This window comes from Anabrus simplex, chromosome 1, assembly GCF_040414725.1.
Source record: "Anabrus simplex isolate iqAnaSimp1 chromosome 1, ASM4041472v1, whole genome shotgun sequence".
Taxonomy (NCBI): Eukaryota; Metazoa; Arthropoda; class Insecta; order Orthoptera; family Tettigoniidae; genus Anabrus; species Anabrus simplex.
In genome coordinates this window covers 1319396220-1319420400 of record NC_090265.1, presented here as the reverse complement: position 1 = coordinate 1319420400, position 24181 = coordinate 1319396220, and the positions used below count along the sequence as shown (strand labels likewise).

Sequence of the window (24181 nt, the reverse complement as noted above, 5' to 3'; positions counted from 1 at the left end):
TGTGGATACCTCCCTCTCTTAATGGAAGATGTGCCCCTTATGACATGGTTAAGGACGTGGTTCCAGCAGGATGGAGCTCCTCACACTGGTCGTTGGCAGTACGGAACCACTTGCATATGCTGGGTGACGGATTGGATGAGGATGGTCCCGTCAAATTGCCAGCTAGATCACCTGACCCTACTCCACTAGGTTTTTTCCTCTGGGATTATTTAAAGAAAATAGTCTATGAACAGGAATGATAGCTCATCACTTATGCCATCTGGCAGGTTATACCACATATGTTGCATCAAGCAAGAATGTCTCTCCTCCACCGTGCTCAGATTTGCATTATGAAGGAGGTGGTCATTTTGAACATTTGCTCCATTAATTGAATGACTATACAGAAGCACATTGCACCTCTGATGGTAATAGCTTACTTTATTGATAAGGGCTACTTAAAAGCAAACATAGCAGAGTACCTGCAATAAGAGAACTGATCATGATTTAGATTTTTCTTTGACAGTGTGACTCACACAAACATTAACAATGAGCACAGGTTTCCTTGTCTAACTTCCAGCATGCTCGGCTATCTTGAGTTGTCTTAGACCGCTGTTATGTCAATACTACTTCTCGTCATTCAGCCATCATATTCTCAGTACATGATGTTGCTGCAATATAGAATTTTCACGATTCTTCACCATCAATGTACATGACGTTGCTGCGATACAGAATTTTCACGATTCTTTACCATCAATCGGTATTTTCTCAATAATGCTGATTTGGTTTACATGGATAAACAAATTATAGAAAGCATAGTAAACCCAGACATTGGTGTGAATAGCCATGGCTAATATTTTTAGGTTAGACTCTAATCTGCAGGTTGCATTAAACTGATGTGGATTTCTTAATGAACATTCTCTTTAGTGACAAATCCAGAGTTCACAACAACGAACTGTTAATCGTCATAACTTCCATTACTGGAGCACTGAAAATCCTCACTGGATAAGGATTGGTGTCCCAATACGATTAACACTATAGCCTAATCTGTTCTGTCTACTGTGCTGTAAAGTCCAGGAAAACTTTCATGTGGTCCAAGATCTTTATCCACCCAGTGAATGCATATACTTAACTATTCAACATCACTTACATCGTGTGTTCCATTGCAGGTAACCAAAAAATTGGGGGATCTTATGAATAAACACTGTTACAAATACAACTACCAAGCACCTCATTCTGAATGGTTACAGAAGCAAACATTTCCCTCTACTTGTCCATCCCATCATCCAGAGCATGAATGTTCTGTGATTGAAATATGACTAATGGCCCCTCATTGCTAAACTTTGCCTACCTAAAAGAAATCCTTTAGCTACGTTCTGTTCTTGTTGTTTAGCAGAACTTACCTGCACTTCAACAGGCTGATGTAACTGGCAATAACTTAAAACAGTTTGCTTATGAAAATAGGATTTTTTATGAGTACAAAATCTTTCTCTAGTGCTTTCTTCCAATTCCTGAAACCTTTGGTTGCAAAGGATTTCTGCACTTTCTTTACAACTATATTTTATGGGTTTAAATGATAATACTGATTGCAGTACGAATGGGCAATAGTTGACTGTTTGAAGTCCTTAAATCATGAAACCTGAAACAAAAACCAGGAAAGTTTTAACTGGCTGATTTGTAAACACATTCTTATTAGAAACACCTGGGCCTGCACATTTATAAATAAACTGTTTTGAAGTTTGTACATGGTTTAGTTGTTTATTCATTGTTTCTTCCTCCCATTTAGCCTAGCCTACACTTTTGAATTCCAACAACGGACTTATCCATATTCTCTTTAGTAAACTATCCAGTTCTAATATGAACAAAACATTAGAAAATCCAATAAATTAAACACGCAACCTCTACAACTGCAATTGTCTTTATATTGCCCATTCTTATCAATGTCCGACTCATTGTTTCTAAGTGTTGCTCTCATCACTTTTGCACTGACGCTGTTACATTAAACAGATTGCCACATTGTCACAGTTCAAACGTGAACTGAAAGCCCATTGATGGTAATCAACCAAGGTACGAGGGCGGTTTTTTTTCAACCTGTGGAGGGTCATAAATGAAAGACAAGTGTACGTATCCAAATGAATTTATTACGAAATGTTAGGTACAAATGTGGTACTTTTCAACATAATCACCATGAAGGTTGAGGCATTTGTCATACCTGTGGACAAGCTTTTCGATCCCCTCTGCACAGTATGTTGCCGCCAGTGAGTTCAGATAGGCCCGAACGTTGGTTTGAAGATTTTCATCCTCCTGGAACCTCTGCCCTCCCAGCCACTTTTTCAGTCCCGGGAAGAGGTGGAAGTCACTCGGCGCTAAATCGGGACTGTATGGTGGGTGGTCAAAAATGTCCCACCGAAATTCCTGCTGCAGAAGTTGTTGGGTGACACAAGCACTGTGAGGGCATGCGTTGTCATGAATGAAGAGGATTCCAGACGTCAGCATGCCTCGTCGTTTGTTCTGTATGGCCCTCCGCAGTCGTCGTAAAGTCTGGCAATAAACAGCTGCATTGATCGTAGACCCCCGTTCCATGAACTCAACAAGCAACACACCCTTTTGGTCCCAAAAGACTGTAGCCATCATCTTCCTTTCATTGAAGGTTTGCTTAAACTTCTTCGGTTTGTTTGGCGAGTGCGTGTGCATCCATTGACGCGATTGTTGTTTTGTTTCGGTGGTGACGTACGAAACCCAAGTCTCATCGCCAGTCACAATTTTCTACAACGAATCGCCACCTTCAGCCTCATAACGTTTAAGAAACGTCAATGCTGCTGCCATCCGGCGACTTTTGTGGTCATCAGACAACATCTTCGGAACCCATCGGGCGCACAATTTCCTGTAGCGCAGGTGTTCTGTTAGGATCTTGTAAACAGATGACCTTGAAACTGCAGGAAATTTCTCACACAACTCACTTACGGTAAACCTTCAGTTCTTGAGAACCTCTTGGTCAATTTCGTGAACAATGTCATCTGTAGCGACAGACTTGCGTCCTTGCCCCCCTTCATCGTGAACATCGGTCCAGCCTTCTTTTAACTTCCTGCACCATTCATGCACAACACCATCACTCATAACGTTTGGACAGTATACTCGACTCATTCGTCGATGAATGTCAGCTGCACTATTCCCTTCTGCTTGAAGGAAACGTATCACACTACGCACCTCACATTTGGCGGGAGCGTCAATAGTAGTGGCCATGTTTCCGTGCCAATACCTCGGCTCGTACTGGTGTGAGGAAGTTGGCTGTGACCACGGGTGGAGGGGAGGACTTGCGCAGTCACCTTCCATGTGCAAACAGTTCCCACAGCTTGTGTGGTTCTTTACCTGCACGATCGGAGGTTGAAAAAAAAAAAAAACGCCTTCGTATATGGAGTATATTGAGAACAACAATAATAAGGTTTATAATAGATGAACAACACACAGTGGACTTTTCTTGAATCAAGAATATTGCTTTCCCATGCAGTTTTGTGTTTTTGACAAATGAAAGAGTAAAAAATAATTGTATGGACATTATGTTATAATTTCACAGCCTGAATATTATACCTACATAAAAGTAATGTGATTATTATATCATTAATGTGTATGGTACCTATGTTATTCTGAGGGTGTTGTTAGGAAAAATAATGAAATTAGAATAAAAAGAAAGAAAATATTTTACCGGTACTTAAAAATACGGTGTGTAGGGACGTTTCTCCCATTACCTCACCAGATACACTCTTGAAGACTTGTTCTTATACAGTTAGGCAAGACAGGAAATCTTAATTTTTTTCAAAGTGTAAAATTTCTCAATCAAATCAGAAAACAATTAAAATGCTACCAACAGATATATCTACATCATCTTGCATAGGAAACATGTGTCTCAAAATCCTCCATCTTCTTCTTCTTCTTCTTCTTCTTCTTTTATGACCACATAGGATCACTTTAGTCAGTCCGTCGTTCAGGTCTCTTTGAAGGGATTGTTCGGGCTTTGCGGTCCTCCCAGTACTTCTTCAGACGCTCCGATCTTCGTGCCCTTTCCTCAGTTGAAAATGTGCGTGTTGTTGGTTTGTTTTGTGTAAGGGTAAAGCGGAGGTTTGTATTCTTGAGTTTTGTATTCAATTTTATCTTATTGTTGGTGTCTTCTGTTGTAAGGCCTATTTCCTTCAGATCCTCTCTTACTTCTGTGATCCATTTACATCCTGTTGTGGTATTTTTTGAGACGAGATTGTGTTGTACTAGTTGTTTCAGAAGTCTCGAGTCCTGCATCCTCATGATATGTCCAAAGAATCCCAGTCTCCTCTTACGCATAGTATCTGTAATGGGTTCTAGCTCTTTGTACACGACTTTGTTAGGTATTAACCGCCACTGTCCATCTTTCTGATATTTTTTGTTGATACAGGTTCTTCCAATCCTCCTTTCAATTTTCTGAAGTCTGTCAGTCTTTGATTGTTTATTCAGGTAAAAGAGTGTTTCTGCTGCATATGTAGCTTCCGGTTTTATAACTGTGTTGTAGTGTTTTATTTTTGTATTTATTGATAGACATTTCTTTTTGTAGATATCCCATGTTAATTTTTGTGCTTTAGCTAATCTATTTGTTCTTACTTGGATTGAGATTTTTTCATTTAAGTTATGTGTTATTACTTCTCCAAGATATTTAAACTGAGTTACTATTTTGATTTTATTACCATTTATGGTGACTTCTTTTAGCTGTGTTGGTTTTTGGGGCATAATTTCTGTTTTTTCAAATGATATTTTGAGGCCAATTTTATTTGCAATGTTTTGAAGTTCTGATATCTGGGTTTTTGCTTCTTTTATGTCCACTGCTAGTAATGCTAAATCGTCAGCAAAACCCAGGCAATTTGTTTTGATTTTTCGGCCAATCTTTATTTTGGGGGGACATTTTCTAAACCATTCCCTCATTACCATTTCTAGAGCACAGTTAAATAATAGTGGTGAGAGCCCATCTCCCTGCCGTAGTCCAGTTTTAATTTCAAATGTCTCTGATGTTTCCCCCCTAAACTTCACTTTTGACTTGGTATTGGTGAGAGTCAATTTTATCATGTTTATTAATTTGGGGTGTAGTCCAAGGTGCCTTAAAATTTTAAACAGAGATTCTCTATGGATGCAATCATAAGCTTTCTTGAAATCTACAAATGTTATCACCATATCTCTGCTTCTTCTCCTGTTATAGTCCATTATCAACTTAAGACTCATGATCTGATCAGGACAGCTCCTCCAGGGTCTGAAACCTCCTTGATATTCTCCTAGTTCTTTCTCAAGTTGTAAACTTATCCTATTAAGGATGATTATTGAAAATATTTTGTATGTTATGTCTAGGAGAGAGATTCCCCTGTAGTTATTAGGGTCGGTTTTGTCCCCTTTTTTGTGCAGAGGATGAATGAGGGCTGTTGTCCAGTGTTCTGGTAGTTCTTCTTTAATCCAGATAGAGACAAGTTGTTGATGGAGGGCAACTTTTGCTGAGGTTCCTGCATATTTCCAGATTTCCGCAAAGGTCTGATCTTCTCCTGGCGCTTTGTAGTTTTTTAATTTATTCAGAGCTTGGTAGACTTCCTTTATTGTGGGGGGATTGATGTTTTCTGGTGATGTTTTTATCGGGGTGTTGGTGTCCAAATGAAGGAGTTCTGTAGGTTCCTCACAATTTAAAAGCTTGTTGAAATGTTTAGCCAGAATTTCTGCATTGTCTTTATTGTTATGGGCCAGCTTACCATCTTCATCCTTCATCAGTAGGGTCGGGGGTTCATATTTTTGGAGCTGCTTTCTGAAGGTTTTGTAGTAGTCCCTTGATTTAGTTTTACTGAACTGTTCTTCAATTAACTGCAGGGTGTCCTTATGATGTTGTCTTTTTATTCTTCTTAAGACTTGGGTAGTTTCTTTTCTCTGTTTTACTAGCTTTTGATAGGATATTTCTGTCTTTTGGGACTGATGTAATAGCCATGCCTGATGTCTTTTCTCCACTGTTTCATCACATTCACTGTTCCACCATTGGTGTTTTTTACGTGGTTTAATTGGAGCTAGGTCTTCTGCAATTTGTTTAAGGTTGTGTACTAAGTCTTCAAGTTTGTCTGTGATTTTTATTTTTTCAGTTGCTTTCTGGTAATTTTTGTTGTTGATTAGCTGGGTAGGATCTATTTTTCTTTTAGTTTTAAGGGCTTGCTTTTGTTGTCTCCTCTGGGGAGTGAGTTTAATTTTAATTTTAACTACGTAGTGATCTGAACCTGTGTCTATTCCTCGGAGGACTTTGACGTTATAGATCTCTTTGTGGTGGTATTTGTCCATGCAGACGTGGTCCAGTTGCCATTCTCCTTTAGTGTAGTCAGGGTGTTTCCATGTTTTGAGTTTTTGAGGTTTCCTCTTAAAACATGTAGATTTTGAGATTAAATTATGGTTTCTACACAGGTCAACTAGTCTCTCTCCATTTTTATTTGTTTTCTTGTGTGCTGGCCATTTTCCGATGATGTCACGGTATTTTCTTTCTCTGCCTAGTTGAGCGTTGAAGTCGCCTATTAATAATTTTATATGGTGTTTGGGGATGTTATCTATGGTCTGGTCCAATAGGTCCCAAAATTCTCCTGTTTCCTCCTGGTCTTTTGAGGAGTTGTTTTTATCATTAGTGGGAGCATGGGCATTTATTATAGTATAGATTTTATTAGATGCCTTTAAGGTGAGCGTTGAGAGTCGTGGAGACTGTGATCTGAATTCTTGAACTGAGTTTATTATTTTAAGGCTGACCAAAAATCCTGTTCCAAATTGTGGGACATTCTTCATCACTCTCTTCCCGGGTATACCTTTATAAAGTCTGTACCCTTGAGATTCCAAGGCATCCTGGTCAGTGTTTCTAATTTCCTGTAATCCCATGATAAGAATTTTGTGTTGGTCCATTATGTCGGTGATCACTTTTAGTTTACCGGTTTGCATGAGTGAGTTTATGTTGTGTGTAGAGAAGTATGTTATCTGCTTTGGTTTGATTCTTGATTTTGTCTCATTCGTGTATGTAGTACTGGGGTATTTCCGTGCCTCCGACTTCACGGTATCTTTCAGGTGGCAGCCCACCGTATCCGAATGCTGCCTTCTCTGAACTCTTGGTTCAGCCGGTGGAGTATTCCTTAAAAGACCTTCCATGGTTGACTGTCAAGGTGTCACCTGTGTGGGACTAGGTCCCGAATTACAACTCTGGATGTGATCCAGTGAGGTGATAATGAGGCCGCTCCTCTGGAGTACAGACGCCTTGTGCAGCCGCCCCTAACCTGGAGAACAGACGCTGCATAATGGATTCCAGTGGCATTTCCTCCACTGTGGGGACCATCACCCCACCCAAAGGGGCTCATTCGCCCGAAGCCGTTGGCCCCCTTAGGGAGTCAGGTTATTTCCCGCCGCCCAACACTCGGCGTAATCCTCCATCTATAATTAAACTAGACTTTTTAAGCTGGAACCTTACTGTGTTTTGACAACTCAATAATGATATAACCAAGTACAAATGCAAAACAGGGAAAATTTCAAACTGAATTTTGCAAAATATTAGGATTTTGACCCGCTTGTTCCTCCAACCAATATAAAATCATAAAACAGGATACATGAATAACCTGTTTACGGCAGAAAAACAAACAATCCTAGCAGAAAGTGGAAGAATACTGACTGAATTCAAATGTAATATATAGATACCAGTATTAAGAATGTGTGACTGCAGATGGACATCACTTTGAACAGTTTAGTATTCATAATGAAATAAAAGCATATAGGTGAGGACAAGACTGTCCTCCTAGGTTTTCATGACACCATTGTGCAATGCAAGTCTAACTTTGGATGAAATGAAAGACACATTAGATAGTCAGTCCAATACAGTTTTACTCTCAGCATAATGATAGCATGTTATCAAATGGGAGTTTGAATGTGAAGGAAAGGGATGGCCTAGGGAGCGGTGATAAGGGAACAGGGAACTGGAAATCAAGTAGGGATGACATAAAATTGTGAGTGTTGAACTGTAGAAGTATTGTAAAGAAAGGAATAGAATTAAGTAATTTAATAGATATATATTTACCAGATATTGTATTAGGAGTTGAATCATGGCTGAGAAATGATATAATGGATGCAGAAATTTTCTCACGGCACTGGAGTGTGTATCGTAGAGATAGGATAGGAAAGGTGGGAGGGGGAGTTTTCATTCTCGTGAAAGAAGAATTTGTAAGCTACGAAAAAGTTAAAGATGAGACACATGAAATTCTAGGTGTAAGGCTCATTTCTAAAGATAATAGGCAACTTGATATATTTGGAGTGTACAGATCAGGAAAGGGTAGCACTGATGCGGATTCGGAATTATTTGATACGATAGTCAGCTATGTGGGAAACGACATGGAAAGAAATGTGATTGTAGTGGGAGATCTGAATTTGCCAGATGTCAATTGGGAAGGAAATGCGAACGACAGGAAGCATGACCAACAAATGGCAAATAAGTTAATATGGGAAGGACAGCTGATTCAGAAAGTGATGGAACCAACCAGAGGGAAAAATATTTTGGATGGGGTGCTGATAAAACCAGATGAGCTCTATAGGGAAACTGAAGTAATAGATGGTATTAGTGATCATGAAGCTGTTTTTCTGGTAGTTAAAAATAAATGTGATAGAAAGGAAGGTCTTAAAAGTAGGACTGTTAGGCAGTACCATATGGCTAATAAAGCAGGTATGAGGCAGTTTCTAAAAAGTAACTATGATCGGTGGAAAACGGTAAATAAAAATGTAAACAGACTCTGGGATGAGTTTAAAGAAATTGTTGAGGAATGCGAAAACATGTTTGTACCTTTAAGGGTGGTAAGGAATGGTAAAGACCCACCTTATTATAATAGAGAAATAAAGAGACTAAGAAGGAGGTGCAGGCTGGAAAGAAATAGAGTTAGAAATGGCTGTGGAAGTAAGGAGAAATTGAAGGAACTTACTAGAAAATTGAATCTAGTAAAGAAGGCAGCTAAGGATAACATGATGGCAAGCATAATTGGCAGTCATACAAATTTTAGTGAAAAATGGAAGGGTATGTATAGGTATTTTAAGGCAGAAACAGGTTCCAAGAAGGACATTCCAGGAATAATTAATGAACAAGGGGAGTGTGTATGTGAGGATCTTCAAAAGGCAGAAGTATTCAGTCAGCAGTATGTAAAGATTGTTGGTTACAAGGATAATGTCGAGATAGAGGAAGAGACTAAGGCCAAAGAAGTAATAAAATTTACGTATGATAACAATGACATTTACAATAAGATACAAAAGTTGAAAACTAGAAAAGCGGCTGGAATTGATCAGATTTCTGGGGATATACTAAAGACAATGGGTTGGGATATAGTACCATATCTGAAGTACTTATTTGATTATTGTTTGGCCGAAGGAGCTATACCAGATGAATGGAGAGTTGCTATAGTAGCCCCTGTGTATAAAGGAAAGGGAGATAGACATAAAGCTGAAAATTACAGGCCAGTAAGTTTGACATGCATTGTATGTAAGCTTTGGGAAGGCATTCTTTCTGATTATATTAGACATGTTTGTGAAATTAATAACTGGTTCGATAGAAGGCAGTTCGGTTTTAGGAAAGGTTATTCCACTGAAGCTCAACTTGTAGGATTCCAGCAAGATATAGCAGAGATCTTGGATTCTGGAGGTCAAATGGACTGTATCGCGGTTGACATGTCTAAAGCATTTGATAGGGTGGATCATGGGAGACTACTGGCAAAAATGAGTGCAATTGGACTAGACAAAAGAGTGACTGAATGGGTTGCTATATTTCTAGAAAATAGATCTCAGAGAGTTAGAGTAGGTGAAGCTTTGTCTGACCCTGTAATAGTTGAGAGGGGAGTTCCTCAGGGCAGTGTTATCGGACCTTTATGTTTTCTTATATATATAAATGATATGAGTAAAGGAGTGGAATCGGAGGTAAGGCTTTTTGCGGATGATGTTATTCTCTATAGAGTGATAAATAAGTTACAAGATTGTGAGCAACTGCAACGTGACCTTGAAAATATTGTGAGATGGACAGCAGGCAATGGTATGTTGATAAACGGGGCTAAAAGTCAGGTTGTGAGTTTTACAAATAGGAAAAGTCCTCTCAGTTTTAATTACTGCGTTGATGGGGTGAAAGTTCCTTTTGGGGATCATTGTAAGTATCTAGGTGTTAATATAAGGAAAGATCTTCACTGGGGTAATCACATAAATGGGATTGTAAATAAAGGGTACCGATCTCTGCACATGGTTATGAGGGTGTTTAGGGGTTGTAGTAAGGATGTAAAGGAGAGTGCATATAAGTCTCTGGTAAGACCCCAACTAGAGTATGGTTCCACTGTATGGGACCCTCACCAGGATTACCTGATTCAAGAACTGGAAAAAATCCATAGAAAAGCAGCTCGATTTGTTCTGGGTGATTTCCGACAAAAGAGTAGCGTTACAAAAATGTTGCAATGTTTGGGTTGGAAAGAATTGAGAGAAAGAAGAAGAGCTGCTCGACTAAGTGGTATGTTCCGAGCTGTCAGCGGAGAGATGGCGTGGAATGACATTAGTAGACGAATAGGTTTGAATGGCGTCTATAAAAGTAGGAAAGATCACAATATGAAGATAAAGTTGGAATTCAAGAGGACAAGCTGGGAGTTAGGGATTGGAATAACTTACCAAGGGAGATGTTCAATAAATTTCCAATTTCTTTGAAATCATTTCGGAAAAGGCTAGGAAAGCAACAGATAAGGAATCTGCCACCTGGCTAAATGCAGATCAGTATTGATTGATTGAAAGAATATAGGTAAGAACTGTTGATCCCCGTAAAACTGACTGACTGGCTGGCTGGCTGGCTGGCTGACTGACTGACTGGCTGGCTGGCTGACTTGATTTTATCTTTACATCTGTTATATTAATGATGTTATTTATTGTGAACTAATTTATCTGGTTGATTCCTAGGGTACTGCTATGTCAAGTGTAAGATTCTCTATTCAATTATTTGGACATCATGCTGTAGGAATTTACATTCAGAATTCAATATGAAACTAATTAGGAACCCATATTTTTATTCCAGTACGACTTTGCCTCTAAGGGTCATAAGGTAATCATTTTGTACCATAATCTTGGGCTCAGAGAGAGATTTCTAATGGTGCCATACAAGAGGGGTTAGAATTGACATTTAGACAATCAAACAGCCAATTTATTGTTTAAATTTCCAACATCAAACTTTGGGCCTCTCCCTTGCCATGTTCTTCATTCGGGATTCAATTATTCTTTTATTCAAATTTAAAACATAAAATCTTCTAACTTCAGATATTTTAATCGCTTTCATGTGTCTGTAAGTTTTGAAGTAAAATATTGTTACTTTATTTAAAGCTACTCCTGTCCCATGTTTTTAAATGAGACTCCCCCAAGTGCCATATTTTCTCATGTCCCATATGTCCAATCAAATGGTACCTCAACCATTCAGATCGGATCTTCACTTCCAGAGGTATAAACTCAAATGCGACCACATTGTTTTGTTACACTGAGGTTCAAATGTTTGTAGCCTGATTTTAATAGACATTGACACATCAACATCTTATTACCTTCTGACTGAACAAAGCTGAGCAAGTAGGCATGCAAGGAGAACTCATCCATGTGACAAAAAATTGAGTATTGCCTCTGGTGAGGCCTAGTGCAGGTCTTTTGACTTGACACCCATGGATGTATGTGAGGATAAGGCACACTAATTATAACTAATAACTAAAGCTGAAGTTGGCACACATACTGACCTCCAAGTCAGAGGAATTAACCAATCAAGGTAATCAAGCTTAAAATCCCCCAACATGACTGAGAATCAAACCCATGACATTGGATCAAAAACCAGCATACTGACCAGTTAGCCATGGAGCTCAAAAATCTAACTGATCATAGCCACAGTTCCAGCTTGAACTGAAATTCAAACCACAGGGATATAATTTTAATTTCAAACGTTCCATATGCTTTGGTTGGGATTCAAACTGCAGGCCATTTAGTGAGAGTCCAGTTATGATGTTGCTGAGCTATCACATCCTTCTGTCTTTTACTGTCAACAATGATATAAGCTTACTGTTGTTTTTGTTATTTCAGGCTCTTTACTTCATTTCAATCCAGCAACACTTCTAAATAATATCCGAAAACGCTACAAGAAGAACAAAATATATGTAAGTACGCACGCTTTAAGATATTGGTTTGCATGGTGTACACTCAGCTGAAGCTCTTTTGTCTCTTTTGTCTCACTTTCCAAGATACTACACTCTTCTTATCTTCCTTCCCTCCAATCCTGATCATTAAGGAGAGGATAGAAGGGTACTGGCTGGTTCAGCTTAAAAACAGAGGACTGCTGCGTGAGGCCGAATTTAGAATGTAAACACCCCCTCATACTTCACTGACTATTTTCATTACTTGACAAGGATGCTAAAAGTGATGAGTAACAGTGGACTATAAAAGGTTAAGAGGCAATGCTCACCCCTCCTTCCCCCCACCTTCCCAACTTCTCCAGTCAATACTTAGTCAGTCTAGATTCGACACATATATTTGTAGAGGTGTTAGTATAATGGAGCACAGTTTATTTTTAATATAAAATAAATATTGACAACAATCACAATTTAAGTCACAGAGCTTTGTAATGCACACTACAAGTCTAAGGGAATGCAGACTGGATACAAATACAAAACATATTTTGTATATTTTTTAAAATTATTTGTTTTTGGATGATAAAAATTAATTGAATCCAAACTTATACATGACTAAAATATAGATACATACTATGATTAACAAAAACAATAATTAACATTTATATTAAGAAAATCAGTTTTTAAAACACAGAATTCCTTTATCTTTATGGATTATTAATACATTTTTCTCAAAGTACAATAATCTTGAAGGGCTATTAGAGTGAGGATAGGAAATGCACTAAGTAAAGAATATAGGGTAAAGTTGGGAAAGATGGTGTACCATGTTAAAAACTATCATAACCAACTATACCCTCCTTGAAAGAATGAAGTTGTTGTGAAAACTTCATAGAGATTCTTTGCATTCATTTAAAAATAACAATATTTACATTCATGGAAAACTTCCAATACAGTCTAGAGTTCACTGCCACACGTGGTTTACTTCCACCCAGGTTTGATCACTTGACGCAGTGGTGAGGGAGCTATAGTTAGTGTTTTCACACTCAATGAAAGCTACTCTCTTTTTGGATCAAGGATTCTCTTTCTTACTTCTTTTTCTGATTTGGCTGCTAATTAAATACAGTTTTCTGTGTGAAGGCACCTTGCACAAGCTATGCACTCAATCCAGTTAGATGTGGATTTCGTTCCTTAATATCCCTTGAAACTCTCAATGCACTGTTTTTCGTCACATGATTCTTCTCCTGAGGAAGGCAAATTAGAACTGCTGCTATCTTTCTGCAGCTCTAAAACAGGAAGTGTAAATCAGTGGAGTTTCAGCTTGAGAATACGCTGTATTTAGAAATGAAGCAAACTGAAGCCATTTGATTTGGCCATCTGTATCATTTTGTACAAATGTTTAACGAATTTGGAAGAAATATAGCTTCAGTCATGTAAAAAAATCCAGGATCTAATGGCTGCAAGAAGTGAGTTGTGTGGCTTTGTAGAAAAAGTAACATAATGTCATTCAGTACTGCAAGGTCCACTTCAGAAGAGTCTGTGTGGGATGCATGTTCATTTAACATAAGAAGTGCTCTGCCAAGAAGATTTCAGAGGTAAAAATTATTCCGTAGCCAGTCAATGAAATCATCAGAAGTTACACATGCCAATTTTTTGATCATAGTAACCACTGAACCAAGTGGCATATCATTGTCAAATTCACATTTCTAATTCTTATCTTTGAATATGCAATACAGTGGAAAAATATTGCCTTTAGCACTGCAAGAAATTATTACGGATATAGTTTCTTCTTTCTCTATGGAAGTCGGAAGTTGAACATCTTTGCTCCCCTTAATGTCAACAACTTTGCCTGGCTTGTTGTTTAACTGTAATCTGGTTTCATCATCATCATCATCATCATCATCATCATCATCAATGTCCCACTCCAGTTGCCCGGGTGTAGTTTTATCAATATTGAAAATATGTCCTGATTTCCCCTTCAGTTCATTTTCCTCAATTAACTTTAATAAACTGAAGTAACCATCAACTTCTTCCCTATTTAGCCTTAGTGCCCTTGCAACAGATATTTCCTCTGTTTTTTTTTTTTTTTTTTTTCAAATTTAAATAATTGTCTCCTCTTCTCATTCTCCTGGAAATACATGAAATTTTGTATCAACCTTCTGGAAGTTAGGGGCTGCCTTGTCAAGGCAATAAAGGTATGCTCAGTTCACCCACAAGGACATGGGTTTGATTCCCTGTCAGGAAGTAAAAAAATTAAAGAAACAAGATTTCCACTTCCGAAGGTACACATGGCCCTGAGATTCACTTAGCCTACACCAAAAATGAGTAATATGTTAATTCCTGAGGGCAAAGGTGGTTGGGCACAGAGCAGATCGTTCTGTCCCACTAAGTGCTGAGGTTACGGATAGTGGAAGCCTCTACCTTCTACCCCTCCAAGGGCCTCCATGGCCCACATAGAGATGGGGATGAATTCTTGGAAAACTGATCTGTTTTGTGTTATATCTTCTGTTATTAGCTGTACTATACCTTTCTTTATTCCCTGGATCAACTTGTTGCCATTCTTGCTCTTTTAAGGAACCTGACAGTCTTATTCAAGAATACAAACACCACCAAGTTATGTTCCCAGCAAGCCATCCAGCATCTTCTACACATCTGTTGTCCATCTATTCATATTACCTTGAGTTGTCCTTGTTTTCTGTATTTTGTTTATCTTCCTTTATTGGTTTGTTCATTATTTTGGTTCTTTTATATGTATAATATTACCGCACAATACAAGTTGATGGGGAATGTCCTGTGTAACTGCAAGCCATGCCTCCTTTTTCTGCTTATCTTACCCATCTTCTGCCCTCTCCTCTGGGGTTTCTTCGCAAAATTCTGACAGTCTGATGTCCTTCAGGACCAACAGAAGTAGAAGGGGCATTAACATACCAGAATTATTTTATCACCAGTACTGTAGTTAGTCCGGTATGACATACTGGCATAAATATGAGTAAAACATGTGGTTAGCGAACTGGCAAAAAACCCATAGAATTCTTAGGCAAGCATGTTAACCTTTATTACAAATTAAAGTTATTTGCTAGCTGTTTGAACATTTATAACTAAACTAGAGTTATTATAAATACCATTTTGATTTTTAAAAAGGCATTTTATTCGCTTTTGTTGAAACACATGTCCCTTCTTTGCTTCTCTTGAAAACTATGGGCAGCTGTCTCAACAGTTGCTGTGATGTGATCAGTTAATTACAAAAACTTGTAGCTTGACATCAAATTGGCTAGTTCACACTAAACTCCTCACTAATTCTGCTATAGTGATTTGCTAATTTCAAAAACTGTGGAAGGTGCCGAGATGTCAGGTTGCTAGAGGGGGAATTGCCAATGCAACAACTTGTGGTTGAACTTAAACCTTTTAAAGAATTATTTAGCCACAGCTTTGAATTGATAATGTATTGTTTAGCGCTTTTCAAAAGTTCACTTAGCCACTAAAATAAGAGATTTCATCATTGTTAATAAAGGAGTTTAAGCCATTTTAAATTTCATGGTGGTGACTTTAGTCTGAAAGGCTAGTTAACATGTGTATAATAAGTAGGCCCTACTGTATAATTAGCGTCACAAAAGAAGTGCAGTATGAGTCCATCTGGAGCCTCCTTTGACATAATGGTTAGTAATTTTAACAGTACTCTCTAAAAGGAAATTCCAACTATAGCACTGACTATCACAGCAGTATGGATCTCATGATTACTTCAACTATACCTAAATTTGGGTATTTGGATTTGAGTTTAGAGTGCATAGAATATTTTCAAATAAATTCTCCATTTAATAATGCAGAAGATGTGTAAGCTATTTGACCAGTTCAAGAATAGTACAGTTTGTTAATTGATGATACAGCGTATGATTATAATGATAGGGCTGAAAAGGCTGAGAATGTCTCCAGATCTCTACTTTCCATTTCATTTCCCACTGATCTGCATTTAGGGCTGTTGCCCAGGTGGCAGATACCTTATTAATATTGTTTACAAAGTCTTTTCTTAAATAATTTCAAAGAAGTTGGAAATTTATTAAACATTCTCTTGGCAAATTATTCTAATCCTTAATTCTTTTTCCTATGAATGAATACTAACCTCAGTTAGTCATTCTGAATTTCAACTTTATCTTCATATTATGATACTTCCTACTTTTAATAACACCTCTCAAGTTTATTTGTCTAATGTTATTCCATGCCATCTCTCTACTGACTGCACAGGATCATATTGCTTAGTCGAGTAGCTTGTCTACTTACTTCCAAACCTTGTAACATTTTCATAACACTACTCATTTGTCTGAAATCACTCAGGAGAAATCATGTTGCTTTCCTTTGGATCTTTTCCACCTCTGGAATGAGGAAAATGTGGTTAATGAGTCATACTCTAATTGGGGGTCTTGCTAGTGACTTCTATGTCCTTTCTTTACATCATTACTACAACCCCTAAATATCCTCATAACCCTATGAAGAGATCCGTAACACTTACTTACAACCTTGTTAGTTTGATTATCCCAATGAAAATCTTTCCTTATATTAACACCTAGGTATTTCCATTCACTCCATCAACACAGTAAGTAAAACTGAGGGGACTTTTCCATTTGGTGATACTTACAACCTGACTTTTCACTGTGTTTATCAGCATATCATTGTCTGTTGTCCATCTCACAACTTCCTCAAGGTCTTTTTGGAGTTGCTCACAATCCTGTAACGTATTTCTCTGTACAGTATAGCATCATTCACAAGAAGTCTTATTTGGGATTCCAATTCTTTACTCATATGATTTATGTATATAAGAAAACATAAAAGTCCAATAATACTGCCAGGTGGAACTTCCCTCTTAATCACCACAGGATCAGACAATGCTTCACCTACTCTAATTCTCTGAGTTCTATTTACTAGAAATTTAGCCGCCCATTTAAACACTCATTTCTCTAGCACAGTTACCCTCATTTTTGTCACTTGTCTCTCATTATCTATCTAACAAAAGCCTTAGATAGGTCAATATTGATAAAGTCCATTTGACCTCCAAATCCTGCAAGTTGAGCCTCACCTTTCCTAAACATGAACTTCTTTCTATCAAAGTAGTTGGTAATTTTGCAAACGTGTCTAATATAATCAGAAATAATGCCTTTCCACAGCTTACAAGAAACACATGTCAATCTGATCAGCCTGTAGTTATCTGCTGTATATTTAGCACCCTTTCCTTTATATACTGGGACTACTATAGCAACTCTTCATTCATTTGGTACAGCTCCTTGATGCCAACATTAATCAAATAAGTACTTCAGATTTGGTACTATATTCCAAACAATTGCCTTTAGTATGTCCCAAGATTTCTTATCAATTCCAGCTACTTTCCTAGCTTTCAACTTTTGTTTGATTTCTTCAATTTGATATACGTTGCACTGACACGGATATGACTTATGACGAGGATGGAATAGGAAAGGGCTAGGAGTGGGAGGGAAGCGACCATGGCCTTAATTAAGGTACAGCCCCAGCATTTTTTCTGATGTGTAAATTGGAAACCATCTTCAGGGTTGCCGACAGTAAGGTTGAAGCCACTATCTGCCAAATGCAAGCTGATAATTACGTGACCCAAACCGCCTGGCCACTTGCTCAGTGTGTATCTTTTGTAAAAATCTTTATTATCATAGGTAAATTTTACTACTCACTAGTATTAGTCACTTCCGCTACTTGGTCATAGTATTCGGGAGATAGTAGGTTCGAACCCCACTGTTGGCAACCCTGAATATGGTTTTCCATGGATTCCCATGTTTCTCTCTAATTTGCACCTCCTTCTTAATTTGCGTATTTCTCTTTACTGTTCCTTATCATCTTTAAAGGTGCATACCTGCTTTCTCAATTTTCATTAATTACATTAAACCCATCTAATACGGTTGTTAAATTTTCATTTACCATTTTTCACTGATCATAATTACTGTTCAAAACCTCCTTAATGTTTCTCTTATCAACATTATACGAGTGTTGGAACTTAAATAGTGACAACGCTGCTGCGGAGACGCTATGCAACAGAATCTAATATTGTCGCTGATAGCACATGTTGGTTACATACCTACCTTACATCAGAGCAAATGGACTCGCCCTTCCCACATCATGCTTAAAGTAAATGCAAAATTTTTAATATTCCACCTTCTCAATACTAAAAAATCATTTGATGTTTTTACAAAAACATTACAATGATATTAATAGGTACTAGTTTCAGTCCACTGTGGACCATCATCAGCCTAGCCAAATTACAACAGTAAAAGACATAGTGATAAAAATAGTGTGGAGAAATGAGAGAGGATCTAGAAGGATGGGATGGTGGTGGAATGACAGACAAAAGTGAAAAACCGTATTTGCGAATAATGATAAAAGTAACAGAAGTGTTCACATTGACAAGTAAAATCTTATGAAGTCACGTAAAAACTCTTGATGAGATAGTCTTTGGTTGGCAGTTACTCCTATGTTGCACGATTGAAATATATAACTAAGTATATGCTTCTAGAAAGTTGTAGATTTAAGTTCCAGTTGACAAAGTTGAATGGTGGAATGAAAAGCTTGCTGTGTTAAACAGAAGTAGTCTCAGTTCAATCGGGACCCCAATGAACCTGGTGAAAGAAGGTAGTATTAACGCGAGTAATCGAATAGAGAACAAGCGAGGCACCGGAAAATATAAACGATGACTCACCTTGCGTTGCGTGGAACAAACTTGCTGTGTTGAATGCAACTTACGGAGTGAGCGTAGCGCGGAGTAGATCAGCAGGAGAGGGGGTAGGTGAATACGGAGGGGAGGAATGACGTAAGTGGTGGAGGATGGGAGGGATGGGAAAGGTTCAAGGCGGGGTGGACGGGAGAGGAAGTGATGGTGTTTGTATTGTAGGGGGACCCTTAATTGACTTAAAGAAAGAATTTTGAACGACCGATTTGTTTTTTCTGTAGTAAGTAATGAAAAGGTCAAATAAAATATTGGGTTTCTCAGTTATTTCGTTAAGGTTATAGTTGGCATTAAAGTATTGATCTAAATGAATGTAAAAGTTCTCTATTATATTGAGTAGAGGTCCTTTCTTAGCTATTTTGAGAATGTCCACGTCTGTTTCAATATTCGTGAATTTGTGGTTATAGTCGACCATATGTTGGCCGATAGCTGAGAATTTATTGTATCTGACTGCATTGAAATGTTCTAAATATCTAATGTTGAAGCTCCGGCTGGTTTGCCCCACATAAGAAATATTAGAGCATGTATTACATTTAATCCTGTAGACGCCTGATTTTGTGTACCTATTTATTTTATTAATATGTGATGTGTTATGTAAGATTTGTGTGTTGTTGTTGTTGTTGGTTTTAAAGGCAAACCGGCCAGAGCTTCAACATTAGATATTTAGAACATTTCAATGCAGTCAGATACAATAAATTCTCAGCTATCGGCCAACATATGGTCGACTATAACCACAAATTCACGAATATTGAAACAGACATGGACATTCTCAAAATAGCTAAGAAAGGACCTCTACTCAATATAATAGAGAACTTTTACATTCATTTAGATCAATACTTTAATGCCAACTATAACCTTAACGAAATAACTGAGAAACCCAATATTTTATTTGACCTTTTCATTACTTACTACAGAAAAAACAAATCGGTCGTTCAAAATTCTTTCTTTAAGTCAATTAAGGGTCCCCCTACAATACAAACACCATCACTTCCTCTCCCGTCCACCCCGCCTTGAACCTTTCCCATCCCTCCCACCCTCCGCCACTTACGTCATTCCTCCCCTCCGTATTCACCTACCCCCTCTCCTGCTGATCTACTCTGCGCTACGCTCACTCCGTAAGTTGCATTCAACACAGCAAGTTTGTTCCACGCAACGCAAGGTGAGTCATCGTTTATATTTTCCTGTGCCTCGCTTGTTCTCTATTCGATTACTCGCATTAATACTACCTTCTTTCACCAGGTTCATTGGGGTCCTGATTGAACTGAGATTACTTCTGTTTTACACAGCAAGCTTTTCATTCCACCATTCAACTTTGTCAACTTTTTAATCTCATGCTGGTCTCATCGGACAATTCTTCCCTCTACACTAAAGTGGAACTTAAATCTACAACTTTCTAGAAGCATATACTTAGTTATATATTTCAATCATGCAACACAGGAGTAACTGCCAACCAAAGACTATCTCATCAAGAGTTTTTACGTGACTTCACAAGATTTTACTTGTCAATGTGAACACTTCTGTTACTTTTATCATTATTCGCAAATACGGTTTTTCACTTTTGTCTGTCATTCCACCACCATCCCATCCTTCTAGATCCTCTCTCATTTCTCCACACTATTTTTATCACTATGTCTTTTACTGTTGTAATTTGGCTAGGCTGATGATGGTCCACAGTGGACTGAAACTAGTACCTATTAATATCATTGTAATGTTTTTGTAAAAACATCAAATGATTTTTTAGTATTGAGAAGGTGGAATATTAAAAATTTTGTATTTACTTTAAGCATAGTCTCAACTCAATACGGAACCTAACAATGAAGTTTATTACATCCCACATCACCTGCATGCACACAAGCAAGAGAAACACAGTCACTTGTGAGCTAGTGGTCTAACGTAATGTTGTCACTGTGTTTTCCAAACAGGAACAATGGAGTTGGATCAAGATTAAATGTGTCAGAGGTCGTACAGCACGACAGTGTCATGAAGGTCTTCAGGAGGCTTGCGGGGAATCTGCATTGCCTTACAGAACAGTGGCACATTGGGTAAAAGCCTTCAATGATGATAGTCAAACTGTGGCGGACATTCATTGGGCAGGTCGTCATACGAGCATCAGTGAAGAAGTGCATGCTCTTGCTGGATTACTGAACAGTGATCGAAACCAGGCAATTTGTGAGCTCAGAACTGTTGCAGAGATTCGACAGGAAATAGACTGCTCCATTCACACCATCAACAGAACAGGCTCTGCTAAAGGTATACTATGACTTCCACATCACTGACAATGGGTTATACACAATGCTGGTGACTACATTGAAGGACAGTAAAGGTTGCTAGCATGTAACTGTCTTGTATCTGTAGTAAATAAATAGTTGCCACTATTTAAGTTTCAACCTTCGTAGTACTGGTTAATAGTCCTTCCTATCACATTTATTTTTAATTACTGTACTACAAAAACAGCTTCAGGATCACTTATACCAAACATCACTTCAGTTTCACTGTATAATTCATTTGATTTTATCAGCACCATGTCTAGAATATTCTTCTCACTAGTTGGTTCCATTTCTTTCTGAATCAGTTATCCTTCCCAGATTAACATTTGTTGGTCATGCTTTCTGTCATCAGCATTACCTTCCAAACAGGAGCAGTGGGCTTGTGTTTGCCGTGTTAGCTGGATTAACACAATCTGAAATGAAAGCTCAACGAATAAGATTACATAAAATTATGGCATATTAATGGTTTATTTAATAATGTAAACTATATTATAACAACCATAAAGCTTAATTCTCTTCCATATAAATAAACATTAAGTGAGGAAAACTTCTCATTTGTCGAACGATGAAGATATGCCAAGTGTGCGCTCTGTTTGCCATGTCTCCGAAGCAAAGATAAGGAGCTTGAATTCAGTCGAGGCATGCTTGCGCATTCGATGCACTCGAAACAATGCACAGAGTTGACTACGCTGGCTAGTAGACTTGCATGTTTGCCGCAGTTGAGAGGCTAACTTAACCTGCGAGTGGTCGCTATATGAGATTTTCTCTCACATTATTTTTTATTGTGATATTATTTCACAGTGATGAAAGGGATGTGACTGTTCCCTCTTCTAGCTGAGTTTATAACTGTCGTGAGTAGTGCGATTCACATTTGAAGGGTAAGCACCCCTTCCCCTAGTCAGAACAAAGGTTCCTATATGTCCGTGCATGCTGCATGAGAGTTTCTCTCATCGCGCGACTAATGACGTTGGTGTAATGTTGAAGTGGAGTGGGAACTTACTCCTGTTGTACGCGTTAGTATTTGTATTATGAGTACTTCTTGTTTGTGTTCAGAAACATAGCTTTTTACGTAAATATTACTAGATATAAAGCATGTGCGAGATTTTATTTTTTACAACTTCAGGACGGAAGTTATTTTTATGTACATTGCATATGTTATTTTAAGTAGTAATGTGTGTCTTTAATAAACAGCTAATCATTTCATTTTTATGTCCAGTTCCATGGCTAAATGGTTAACATGCTGGCCTTTGGTCACAGGGGTCCTGGGTTCGATTCCTGGCAGGGTTGGGAATTTTAACCATAATTGGTTAATTTCACTGGCACAGGGGCTGGCTGTGTGGCTGTAGGAAGTCGTTTTCATCATAATTTCATACTCATCACGATGTGCAGGTTGCCTACGGGAGTCAAATCAAAATACCTGCATCTGGCGAGTCGAACTTGTCCTCCGACACTCCCGGCACTAAAAGCCATACGCCATTTCATTTTTTTTTTTTAATTTCATTTTTGTCTAAAATGTATAAGGTAGAACTTGTGTTTCGTTTCAGTAGTAAATTTCAGCCTTACGCTCCACAAAACTGTGAAAAATGTCATATTTATTTTAATGTGAGAGAAAGTCTCACGTGCGACCACTCACGTTACATTTCGGGTAGCGACCGCTCGCGGGTTAACAGTAGTTGCTTGCATTGTTCAGTCGTGATCATTACAAATATGTTTTATACCTGCATCGGCTTTGTTGATGTAAAGGGAGATTCAGTTATGATGGAGGATGAATGTGGTTGCGTTATTGAGGACTTGTTAAAATATTCATTTTCTAGCTGCACTTTTCCTGCTAAGAAACAAATCATAGACAACGGGAGACCTACTCCTAGTATATCACAGAAAGAAGAGGCAGAGTGGGTCATGTAAATTATTCCTGGTACACAAATGATACACGGCTGTGTGGCTGTAGGAAGTCATTTTCCCTCTATTGCTGGCCTTGCCTTTTATTTTCAGCAGACACAAACGTTTGGACAACAAAGGAAGTTTGTGATGTTAACAGTTATTATGTATTAAAGAAGACTTGAACAGTCTTTAGACCATGTTAATTCCAAAATAGTTTTACTGAGGTTCAGTAGCACTAGAATAGAGGAATCCCTATGTCTTGCCTTGAAAATTAATCAGGACAAACAAAATGAAAAAGTTAAAGCAAACAGGTATATTGTTAGTTGTCTAACAGATGCTGTTTGTTTCCTGGTAGTGCAAGAGCTTCCTTTTATGGGTCATACTGAAAACCATGACTTAGTTAATAGAGAAAATTTGTTGAATTTCTCCATTATTGAGCCGCTTATAATGAAAGATTATGGAACCATTTGGAAACCTCTGCTGCTTTTCTTGGTACCTACTTTCCATGATATCCAAAACAATTCAATTGATTGAGTCTCAGCTTGTTTGTTAAATTAAATAGAAGAAGAGATCACAGAATCACCATTTGTAGCTGTGATAGAAGATGAGGCCGCGGACTTAACATAAACATCCCAGCTTTCTTCTGTGGTTTATTGTTACACATGATGATATTCAGGAGAGATTTATTAGGTTCATTGATGTGAGTCCTAATTGCTTTGCTCTTCTCTGACTGGGCATGTTCTCAGTTTAATCAGTGAATTCCAATTTGATGACAAGTTAATCGCTCAAACATACAATGGGTGTTCTGTTATGGCTGGAGCAGTTAACGATCTAAAACATATTATTCTTGCCTATATCAGTCAGCCTTATTTGTGCACTGCTATGCACACAAGCTAAACCTAGTACTCAAACAATCTGTTACAGGAATTAAGGAATGTAAAGTTTTCTTTGAAACTCGCAACTTTTTTCTCGAGATTCAAAGTGAAAAGCTGCATTTGAGGCATTCACTACTAAGCATTTGCCATCAGTTACCCTGACCTGCTGGATATATACAGAGTGTTTGGTTGAAGAAATATTAGAAGCAAAAGAGGATCTGAAGAAATCCTTCAAGTCAGTCATAAACAACACCTAAGAATGGGACTGTGAAACAAAAATCTGTTCAA

The 24181-nt window shown here is 38.0% G+C and overlaps 1 protein-coding gene across 1 annotated transcript in view; it reads left to right on the top strand.

The window, feature by feature from the left end:
- Positions 1-24181, top strand: part of LOC136858300 (unconventional myosin-VI) — a 384418-nt gene that overhangs the window by 42556 nt on the left and 317681 nt on the right. The window contains exon 3 of the mRNA XM_067137739.2: positions 12094-12167. Coding sequence (XP_066993840.2) covers positions 12094-12167 — 74 coding nt within the window. The remainder of the gene's footprint in view (positions 1-12093; positions 12168-24181) is intronic.